This window comes from Nerophis lumbriciformis, linkage group LG04, assembly GCF_033978685.3.
Source record: "Nerophis lumbriciformis linkage group LG04, RoL_Nlum_v2.1, whole genome shotgun sequence".
NCBI lineage: Eukaryota > Metazoa > Chordata > Actinopteri > Syngnathiformes > Syngnathidae > Nerophis > Nerophis lumbriciformis.
Genome location: NC_084551.2, coordinates 64,741,480 through 64,754,017, shown reverse-complemented (window position 1 = coordinate 64,754,017; position 12,538 = coordinate 64,741,480). Strand labels below are relative to the sequence as shown.

Below are 12,538 nucleotides of genomic sequence, written 5' to 3'. Positions count from 1 at the left end.
AATATATATGTATATATATATATATATATATATATATATATATATATATATATATATATATATATATATATATATACCGTGTATATATATATATATATGTATGTATATTAGAGATGCGCGGATAGGCAATTATTTCATCCGCAACCGCATCAGAAAGTCGTCAACCATCCGCAATCCACCCGATCTAACATTTGATCAGAACCGCATCCGCCCGCCATCCGCCCGCACCCGCCCGTTGTTATATATCTAATATAGACGATGCAAGGCATTAGTGAGGTTATAAAGCTTTTGCCTGTTAAAGAAAGGAGACTGATCCAATGCAGTACAGACATTCGCGTGCCACGCTGTCACGACCCAGACGCACACCAGTGCGCAATCATATGGGAGCCGCGCTGAGCGCACCTCCAAGCGCGTCTCGCTGCCGGCGACGGCCGGGTATGGGCCCGACGCTCCAGCGCCATCCATTTTCAGGGCTAGTTGATTCGGCAGGTGGGTTGTTACACACTCCTTAGCGGGTTCCGACGTCCATGGCCACCGTCCTGCTGTCTATATCAACCAGGGTGAGCCCCACCCCTTTCGTGAGCGCACTGCGCGCGGAGTGACCCCTGTTACGAGCCCCCGGCAACAGGGGTGGCGGGCAGGTAAGCTGCGCGGGCGGAGCGCGCGGAGTGACCCCTGTTACGAGCCCCCGGCCACGGGGGTGGCGGGCAGGTAAGCTGCTTACCTGCTGCGCGTGACGCCGGCCGCGGCGAAGGCGGACGAGGCGGGGTGTCGGTGCGGTGGGCGCGGTGGTGACCCTGGACGTGCGTCGGGCCCTTCTCGCGGATCGCCTCAGCTACGGCTCCCGGTGGGGCCCTCTCGGGGGAAGGGGCCTCGGTCCCGGACCCCGGCGAGGCGTCCCTTCTCCGCTCCGTAAAAGTGTCCATCTCTTTTTTTTTTCTTCTTCTGTTGTGGCATATGCAGCAGGTGCCTGCTCGTTTTTCGTATGTGGGTAACAACATTTAACTATGTATATATATTTCTCAATTGGTTTAACTGCCACCCGCCTGAATCTATTTAAAATCTAATTTTTTTTAATAATTTGAACCACCCGACCCGACCCGACCCGCGGATAAAATCTAATTTTTTTAAATTTCATCCGCCCGATCCGCGGATAATACGCGGACTCCGCGGTTGTGCCCGCAAACCGCACATCTCTAATGTATATATATATATACATATATATATATATATATATATATATATATGTACCGTATATATATATTAGAGATGTCGATAAATGCTTTAAAATGTAATATCGGAAAATATCGGTATCTGTTTTTTTATTATCAGTATCGTTTTTTTTTTTTTGTTTGTTTTTTTAAAATTAAATCAACATAAAAAAGACAAGATACACTTACAATTAGTGTACCAACCCCAAAAAAACTCCCTCCCCCATTTACACTCATTCACACAAAAGGGTTGTTTCTTTCTGTTATTAATATTGTGGTTCCTACATTATATATCAATATATATCAATACAGTCTGCAAGGGATACAGTCCGTAAGCACACATGATTGGTCCACTAATAGTACTATTCTTTAACAGTTAATTTTACTCATTTTCATTAATTACTAGTTTCTATGTAACTGTTTTTATATTGTTTTACTTTCTTTTTTATTCAAGAAAATGTTTTTAATTTATTGATCTTATTTTATTTTATAATTTTTTTTAAAAAGGACCTTATCTTCACCATACCTGGTTGTCCAAATTAGGCATAATAATGTGTGAATTCCACGACTGTATGTATCGGTTGATATCGGTATCGGTAATTAAGATTTGGACAATATCGGAATATATATATATATTATTATTTATATTATATATATATATATATATATATATATATATATATATATATATATATATATATATATATATATATATATATATATATACATATATATATTTATATATATATATAATAAATACTTCACTTTCAGTGAATTCTAGCTATATATATATATATATATATTTATTTATTTTATTATATAATATATATATATATATATATATTATATATAATAAAATAAATAAATATATATATATATATATATATATATATATTTATTTATATATACACCGTATTTTTTGGACTATAAGTCGCAGTTTTTTTCATAGTTTGGCCGGGCTCCAGTGCGACTTATATATGTTTTTTTCCTTTTTTATTATGCATTTTCGGCAGGTGCGACTTATACTCCAGTGCGACTTATACTCCGAAAAATGCGGTGTATATATATATATATATATATATATATATATGTATATATATATATATATATATATTTTTATTTTTATTTTATTTTTTATTTTTTATTTATATATACACCGTATTTTTTGGACTATAAGTCGCAGTTTTTTTCATAGTTTGGCCGGGCTCCAGTGCCACTTATATATGTTTTTTTCCTTTTTTATTATGCATTTTTGGCAGGTGCGACTTATACTCTGGTGCGACTTATACTCCGAAAAATACGGTGTATATATATATATATATATATATATATATATATATATATATATATATATATATATATATATATATATATATATATATATAAATATATAAAATAAATACTTGAATTTCAGTGTTCCTTTATTTACACATATACACCCACATAAAAGTCTGATCTACAAAATGTGCAGGCAGCAAACACCTTCCCCTTCAAGCTGTCCCGGATGAACTGAAATTTTTTTTTTTCCAATCATTTTGGAACTTGCAAGCGTACTTCTTCTTCCTACTCGTCGTCGCCAAGTCTCTTCTTCGTTCTTCTGCTTCGTCTCTGTTATGGTTTTTTTGGACATTACTACTTGCCGTAGTTTTGAAGCAATGCATGGTGGGAATCCTGGATGTTGTGTGTCAGTGTATTAACGTGCCGGCTGGAATAAACACACGCTGAGAAATAGCTCCGTGCCTGCCTACTATTATGGGTTATAGATAAAGCTATGGATAACGGAGACATATATAATAGTCTCCTTTTCAGGTGAGAGAGGACGCTAAAGGCGCCCCCAATATTGTTGTCCGGGTGGAAATCGGGAGAATGGTTGCCCCGGGAGATTTTCGGGAGGGGCATTGAAATTCGAGAGTCTCCCGGGAAAATCGTGAGGGTTGGCAAGTACGCATAACACCGGTGTATCAACCGAAACTAGAGGGGCAAAACAGTAGTCGTAGTCGTCAGGCTACAAAGTGCTCTTACTTGTTACCCATTAACTGTGAAGTACTGGAATTTAAACTCGTAAAACGGAGCTCAGTCGGTGGCGAGTGGGCGAGTTTTATTAACAGCGGGGTTGTTTGACAACACCGCAATGAAGTGCTGTTTGAAGCACTTAGTGCCCACAGCCTGGCCGCACAATGCCGCAGTTATTCATCGGCCACATTTGTTCGCAGGAATCCACGGGTAGGGGGGAGTGAATTATATGACATATGTCTTGTTTGGGGGTTGTTTTTTTTTACATGAGTTATGAGGTCTCCGGAGGGGTGAGCTGGTGCTTGTTCTTGCTAGGGTTGGCAGGAAACAAAAACATGTTACTGTAAGAGAAAAAAGTAAGACTCATTCACTGACCATTTGACAAGACTAGGTACTTACACTGCAAATACTGAAATCTAAGTAAGATTAAATATATCAAATAAGGGTGATATTTGCTTACCGGTATTCTCACTAAGCAGATTTTATGTTAGAGTGTTTTACTTGTTTTAAGTGTTTTGGTCCTAAATGATCTCAGTAAGATATTACAGCTTGTTGCTGAGATTTAAAGACCTATATTGAGTAAAACATGCTTGAAACTAGAATATCAAGTGTTGCAAAGCTGTGTCATCAACACTCACAAGTATAAAACTACTTTTTCAAAGTACTAATTTCTTATTTCAAGCATGAAATAAAAAATCATGACTTTGACACAATTGTGTCTCATAATTAAAACGGATGACAGCCAAATGGACTTTGCTGTTTTATTTTCAATGAAACAATAGAAAATACGTACTCATATAGTAGTGCAGTTGGCACAGTACAGTAAACTGACAGTTAATATTTAAACATTTAACATGTGACATTTCTAACAATTTTGAACAGAAATAGTTCATGCACATTCAGATAAATTCTTCAAAATTACAATTAAAAAAAAAAATTGGCCGGGGAACGGGCTGTAAATATATATATATATATATATATATATATATATATATATATATATATATATATATATATATGTATGTGTGGGAAAAAAATCACAAGACTATTTCATCTCTACAGGCCTGTTTCATGAGGGGTTCCCTCAATCATCATATATATATATATATATATATATATATATATATATATATATATATATATATATATATATATATATATATATATATATGTGTGTGTATATATATATATGTGTATATATATATATGTGTGTATATATATATATATATATATATATATATATATATATATATATATATATATATATATATATATATATATATATATGTATGTATATATATATATATGTGTATATATATATATACATATATATATATATATATACATATATATATATATATATATATATATATATATATATATATATATATATATATATATATATATATATATATTAAAAAGGTTATCCAAAAAATAGTGCTCGATACCGTAGTAGAGCGCAATATATGTATGTGTGGGAAAAAAATCACAAGACTACTTCATCTCTACAGGCCTGTTTCATGAGGGGTTCCCTCAATCATCAGGAGATTTTGATGGGAGCATTCACATACCATGGTTTATATAGGGCACAGAGTGGGTGGGTACAGGCTGGCGTAGGGGCGTGGTGATTGGCTCATGTGTTACCTAGGAGGTGTTTCCGTCTGTGGCGGCATGCTGATACAATTTCGCTGCGCTTGTTGAGGGATGACAGGTCTGGACGGTATATAATGAACAGTTTCTCTTTCAAGCATAGGTTGCATCTTTTATTACCACTATTGTAAGGTGTGCTGGATGCAAGAATTTGCCATGTTATTGAATATTCAACATTATTGGTATTTACCGTGATGACGGACTGGCAGTGTGTCGCGCCTCGCCAAGGAGCAGCGAGAATACCAAGAAGCACATATGCCAAATTTTCAAAGAGAACGGCCTACGGATCACGATTGAAGCCAACAAGCAAACCGTCAACTTCCTCGACGTCACTTTCAACCTGAGAAATAACAGCTACCAACCATTCACGAAATCCAACACAACACTCCAATACGTGCACCATGACAGCAACCACCCACCCACCACCACGAAAAGAATACCTACCGGAATTAATAAAAGGCTATCGATGCTGTCATCTAGCAAAGCTGAATTTGACCAAGCAACCCCCCCGTACCAAAAAGCCCTTGATGAAAGCGGATACAATTTCACCCTCACCTATGAACCCACGCCAGGAAACCAACCGAAAAAGAACAGAAAACGAAACGACATCATCTGGTACAACCCCAAAAGTAGCAAAAACGTCTCAACTAACATTGGACACAAATTCCTCAATCTGATTGACAAACACTTTCCCAAAGACAACATCCTAAGAAAAGTATTCAACAACAACAACATTAAATTGAGCTACAGCTGCATGAACAATATACGACAAATTATCTCAAACCACAACAAAACAATTGCAAATGAGCCGTCGGCCCCCGGACAGAGCGACTCCAAAACCAACAAAGGCTGTAACTGCCGAAAGAAACCTGATTGCCCTCTCAACGGGGGGTGCTTACAAACATCAGTTGTCTACCAATCTAAGGTAACACGCAAGGACATTAACACATCCGACACATATGTAGGATTAACCGAGGGAGAGTTCAAAACCAGATGGAACAATCACAAGGCTTCTTTCAGGAACCAAAACCTGCGGAATACCACAGAACTCAGCAAACACATTTGGGACCTCAAAGACAATAATGTTGAATATTCAATAACATGGCAAATTCTTGCATCCAGCACACCTTACAATAGTGGTAATAAAAGATGCAACCTATGCTTGAAAGAGAAACTGTTTATTATTTACCGTCCAGACCTGTCATCCCTCAACAAGCGCAGCGAAATTGTAACAACATGCCGCCATAGACGGAAACACCTCCTAGGTAACACATGAGCCAATCACCACGCCCCTAGGCCAGCCTGTACCCACCCACTCTGTGCCCTATATAAACCATGGTATGTGAATGCTCCCATTAAAATCTCCTGATGATTGAGGGAACCCCCTCATGAAACAGGCCTGTAGAGATGAAGTAGTCTTGTGATTTTTTTTCCCACACGTACATATATATATATATATATATATATATATATATATATATATATATATATATATATATATATATATATATATATGTGTGTATATATATATATATATATATATATATATATATATATATATATATATATATATATATATATATATATATATATATATATATATATATTCCTTGCGCACTAATTGACTAAAGGAGCACGCATTTGGCACGATGATGTCATGTTATCGATGGAAAAATGCATTTTTAGACAATATGATGTGCCTGAGCGGCTAGTAGACCCCGAGAGTAACAAGCGGTTGCCTTGTTGCCTTTCCATTAAGAACAATAAACTAGTTTTTAGTATAAGTTTTCTGGTTTCAAGAAATGTGATGCCGAGCGCATATCATTATGTCAAGATGATGGCACTAGCATTTACTTCATTTAAGAATATTTTTCAACATATTGAGCAAAAAGGTCTCATATTTGTTTTTTCAACCAAGAAAAGTGCACTTGTTATTAGGGAGAATATACTTATTTTAAGGTATTTTAGGGTTCATTGAGGTTGGCTAATTTTACTTGTTTTGGAAAGTCTTGACAAGCCAAATCTTCTTATTCTATTGGCAGATAATTAGAGACCGCAATGTCCCTTTGGGACAGAGGACCCTATTGAATTTTGAGCGTTTTATTATTATTATTATTATTCCGCCGCCTCTTTGAGCTCTAATTTGACCCCTTTAACATGCTTCAAAACTCACCATATTTGACACACACATCAGGACTGGCGAAAATTGCCATCTAATAAAAAAAAACAACCCCAAAACTCAAAATTGCGCTCTAGCGCCCCCTAGGAAAAAACACAGACAAAACTGCTTGTAACTTCCGGTAGGAATGTCGTAGAGACATGAAACAAAAACCTCTATGTAGGTCTGACTTAGACCTACATTTCATACATCCTTCAGCAAAAATCAACAGGAAGTTGGCAATTCCCCCTTCAAAACAACATTTTAGTAAAAACAGTCACTTTTGCCTCTTTGAGCTGTAATTTGACCCCCTTAACATGCTTCAAAACTCACCAAACTGGACACACACATCAGGACTAGCAAAAATTGCGATCCAATAAAAAAAAAAACAACAACCCCAAAACACAAAATTGCGCTCTAGCGCCCCCCTAGGAAGAAAACACAGACACAACTGCTCCGAGGAGGACAACTCAGACACAACTGCCTGTAGGAATGTCATAGAGACATGAAACAAAAACCTCTATGTAGGTCTCACTTAGACCTACATTTCATATATTGACAACCCCCAGCAAAAATCAACAGGAAGTTTGCAATTCCCCCTTCAAAACAACATTTTAGTAAAAACAGTCACTTTTGCCTCTTTGAGCTGTAATTTGACCCCCTTAACATGCTTCAAAACTCACCAAACTGGACACACACATCAGGACTAGTGTGTGACTCGACCGTCTTTGGTGTGACTCAAAAGTCTTTGGTGTGACTCGACAGTCCTTGGTGTGACTTGACAGCCTTTGGTGTGACTCGACAGTCTTTGGTGTGACTCGACAGTCTTTGGTGTGACTCGACGGTCTTTGGTGTGACTTGACGGTCTTTGGTGTGACCTTGGTGTGACTCGACGGTCTTTCGTGTGACCTTGGTGTGACTCGATAGTCTTTGGTGTGACTCGACAGTCCTTGGTGTGACTCGACAGTCTTTGGTGTGACTCGATAGTCTTTGGTGTGACTCGACAGTCTTTGATGTGACTCGATAGTCCTTGGTGTGACTCGACGGTCTTTGGTGTGACTCGACGACTTGATTGTTTTTAGTGTGACTCGATAGTCTTTGGTGTGACTCGACAGTCTTTGGTGTGACTCGACAGTCCTTGGTGTGACTCGACAGTCTTTGGTGTGACTCGACAGTCTTTGGTGTGACTCGACAGTCTTTGGTGTGACTCAAAAGTCTTTGGTGTGACTCGACAGTCCTTGATGTGACTCGACAGCCTTTGGTGTGACTCGACAGTCTTTGGTGTGACTCGATAGTCTTTGATGTGACTCAATAATCTTTGGTGTGACTCGATAGTATTTGGGCGACTCGATAGTCTTTGGTGTGACTCGATAGTCTTTGGTGTGACTCGATAGTCCTTGGTGTGACTCGATAGTCTTTGGTGTGACTCGATAGTCCTTGGTGTGACTCGATAGTCTTTGGTGTGACTCGATAGTCCTTGGTGTGACTCAACGGTCTTAGGTGTGACTCAACGGTCTTTGGTGTGACTCGATAGTCTTTAGTGTGACTCGATAGTCTTTAGTGTGACTCGATAGTCTTTGGTGTGACTCGACAGTCTTTGGTGTGACTCGACATTCTTTGGTGTGACTCGACGGTCTTTGGTGTGACTTGACGGTCTTTGGTGTGACCTTGGTGTGACTCGACGGTCTTTGGTGTGACCTTGGTGTGACCTTGGTGTGACTCGACAGTCCTTGGTGTGACTCGACAGTCTTTGGTGTGACTCGACAGTCTTTGGTGTGACTCGATAGTCTTTGGTGCGACTCGATAGTCTTTGGTGTGACTCGATAGTCCTTGGTGTGACTCGACAGTCTTTGGTGTGACTCGATAGTCCTTGGTGTGACTCGACGGTCTTTGGTGTGACTCGATAGTCTTTGGTGTGACTCGATAGTCTTTGGTGTGACTCGACAGTCTTTGGTGTGACTCGACAGTCTTTGGTGTGACTCGATAGTCTTTGATGTGACTCGATAATCTTTGGTGTGACTCGAAAGTATTTGGGCGACTCGATAGTCTTTGGTGCGACTTGATAGTCTTTGGTGTGACTCGATAGTCTTTGGTGTGACTCGATAGTCTTTGGTGTGACTCGACAGTCTTTGGTGTGACTTGACAGTCCTTGGTGTGACTCGACAGTCTTTGGTGTGACTCGATAGTCTTTGGTGTGACTCGACAGTCTTTGGTGTGACTCGACAGTCCTTGGTGTGACTCGACAGTCTTTGGTGTGACTCAACAGTCTTTGGTGTGACTCAAAAGTCTTTGGTGTGACTCGACAGTCCTTGATGTGACTCAACAGCCTTTGGTGTGACTCGACAGTCTTTGGTGTGACTCGACGACTTGATTGTTTTTGGTGTGACTCGATAGTCTTTGGTGTGACTCGATAGTCTTTGATGTGACTCGATAGTCTTTGGTTTGGACTCGATAGTCTTTGGTGTGACTCGATAGTCTTTGGTGTGACTCGATAGTCCTTGGTGTGACTCGATAGTCTTTGGTGTGACTCGATAGTCCTTGGTGTGACTCAACGGTCTTAGGTGTGACTCAACGGTCTTTGGTGTGACTCGATAGTCTTTAGTGTGACTCGATAGTCTTTAGTGTGACTCGATAGTCTTTGGTGTGACTCGACAGTCTTTGGTGTGACTCGACAGTCTTTGGTGTGACTCGACAGTCTTTGGTGTGACTCGACAGTCTTTGGTGTGACCTTGGTGTGACTCGACGGTATTTGGTGAGACTTTGGTTTGACTCGACAGTCTTTGGTGTGACACGACAGTCCTTGGTGTGACTCGACAGTCTTTGGCGTGACTCGACAGTCTTTGGTGTGACTCGATAGTCCTTGGTATGACTCGACAGTCCTTGGTGTGACTCGACGGTCTTTGGTGTGACTCGATGGTCTTTGGTGTGACTCGATAGTCTTTGGTGTGACTCGACAGTCCTTAGCGTGACTCGACTGTCTTTTTTGTGACTCAACGGTCTTTGGTGTGACTCGACGGTCTTTGGTGTGACTCGACGGTCTTTGGTGTGAATCGATGGTCGTTGGTGTGACTCGATAGTCTTTGGAGTGACTCGATAGTCTTTGGTATGACTTGATAGTCTTTGGAGTGACTCGATAGTCTTTGGTGTGACTCGACGGTCTTAGGTGTGACTCGACGGTCTTTGGTGTGACCCGATAGTCTTTGGTGTGACTCGATAGTCTTTAGTGTGACTCGATAGTCTTTGGTGTGACTCGATAGTCTTTGGTGTGACTCGATAGTCCTTGGTGTGACTCAACGGTCTTAGGTGTGACTCAACGGTCTTTGGTGTGACTCGATAGTCTTTAGTGTGACTCGATAGTCTTTAGTGTGACTCGATAGTTTTTGGTGTGACTCGACGGTCTTTGGTGTGATTCAACGGTCTTTGGTGTGACTCGACGGTCTTTGGTGTGACTCGATAGTCCTTGGTGTGACTCGATAGTCTTTGGTGTGACTCGATTGTCCTTGGTGGGACTCCACGGTCTTTGGTGTGACTCGACGGTTTTTGGTGTGACTCGATAGTCTTTGGTGTGACTCGACAGTCTTTGGTGTGACTCGACAGTCCTTGGTGTGACTCAACGGTCTTTGGTGTGACTCGACGGTCTTTGTTGTGACTTTGGTGTGACTCGATAGTCTTTGGTGTGACTCGATAGTCTTTGGTGTGACTCGACAGTCTTTGGTGTGACTCGACAGTCTTTGGTGTGACTCGACAGTCTTTGGTGTGACTCGGCGGTCTTTGATGTGACTCGACGGTCTTTGGTGTGACCTTGGTGTGACTCGATGGTATTTGGTGAGACTTTGGTTTGACTCGATAGTCTTTGGTGTGACTCGACAGTCCTTGGTGTGACTCAACAGTCTTTGGCGTGACTCGACAGTCTTTGGTGTGACTCGACAGTCTTTGGTGTGACTCGACAGTCTTTGGTGTGACTCGACGGTCTTTGGTGTGACTCGACGGTCTTTGGTGTGACTTGACGGTCTTTGGTGTGACTTGACGGTCTTTGGTGTGACCTTGGTGTGACTCGACGGTCTTTGGTGTGACTTGACGGTCTTTGGTGTGACTTGACGGTCTTTGGTGTGACCTTGGTGTGACTCGACGGTCTTTGGTGTGACTTTGGTGTGACTCGATAGTCTTTGGTGTGACTCGACAGTCCTTGGTGTGACTCGACAGTCGTTGGTGTGACTTGACAGTCTTTGGTGTGACTCGACAGTCTTTGGTGTGACTCGACAGTCTTTGGTGTGACTCGACAGTCTTTGGTATGACTCGACAGTCTTTGGTATGACTCGATTGTCTTTGGTGTGACTCGATAGTCTTTGGTGTGACTCTTAGGAACACTAATACAAAACCTCAATTTAATGTCTGATTGAAAGCTAAAAATGTTACGACAGACCGCCTTAAAAAACGGAATGGAATTTAAAAATGTTTTGAAGTTGAAGTTGCATCATTTCCCACGGCACACCAGACAACATCTCACGGCACGCTAGTGTGCCGCGGCACAGTGGTTGAAAAACACTGTACTAGAGTACAGTCCGCAGAAAAATTATGAATTTGAATGGCAGTGTGTGGAAATACAAAAAACGAATGCAAAAAAATAAAAAATCACTGCTTCTTTCTTATTAAACAAAACAATATTAGTCTTCCGGGCTGTTTGGTGATGGTGAAAGTGTGTTTGTTTATTTAAGTAAGGGACAGCTGGCGGTGATAACCCGACCTTGCGTTTGTGCTGGGTGGAAAAGCGAAGAAATACGAGGGGGGGATCTGGCAACTGTGGTGTTGCTTTTACAAGCTCTGGAGTTTTTTTTTGTGGCTATGTGAGTCTGTTGACCCTTATCATGTCGTGACCGAGGTCATGGTAGAATACTGCCGAGCAGGATATTTACTGCTCAACTTAATGAACGAGGTCAGCAGCCCATGAATGCGGCGGCGGTGTTTTGTGTGCGTCTGTGCGAGCGGGGGAGAGGTTGGAGGTACAGGCGTTGCTTCCTCTGACTCATAATGATATGATTGTTCATCCTCATCCTCTCTTCATCTTCCCTCAGTTGCCCCTGAGAAGCCAGACCTCACACGCCCATCCAGTCAAGCCATTTCCGTGGGAGGGACCATCAGCTCTGAGGTGCGTCCGCGGTTCATTGATGCATTTGCACGATCTAATAACGAGGGTGTCCTGAGCCACGTATTAATATTTGATATCTGATATCAGCAAAAAAAAATATATACAGGTAAAAGCCAGTAAATTAGAATATTTTGAAAAACTTGATTTATTTCAGTAATTGCATTCAAAAGGTGTAACTTGTACATTATATTTATTCATTGCACACAGACTGATGCATTCAAATGTTTATTTCATTTAATTTTGATGATTTGAAGTGGCAACAAATGAAAATCCAAAATTCCGTGTGTCACAAAATTAGAATATTACTTAAGGCTAATACAAAAAAGGGATTTTTAGAAATGTTGGCCAACTGAAAAGTAT

General features: G+C 40.4%; 1 protein-coding gene across 3 annotated transcripts in view; it reads left to right on the top strand.

The window, feature by feature from the left end:
* The window catches only part of bcam (basal cell adhesion molecule (Lutheran blood group)), a 267,906-nt gene that overhangs the window by 182,351 nt on the left and 73,017 nt on the right, over positions 1 to 12,538 (top strand). For all 3 annotated transcript variants that reach the window (XM_061958778.1, XM_061958777.1, XM_061958776.1), the window contains exon 4: positions 12,105 to 12,178. In XM_061958778.1, the coding sequence (XP_061814762.1) occupies positions 12,105 to 12,178 (74 nt within the window). The remainder of the gene's footprint in view (positions 1 to 12,104; positions 12,179 to 12,538) is intronic.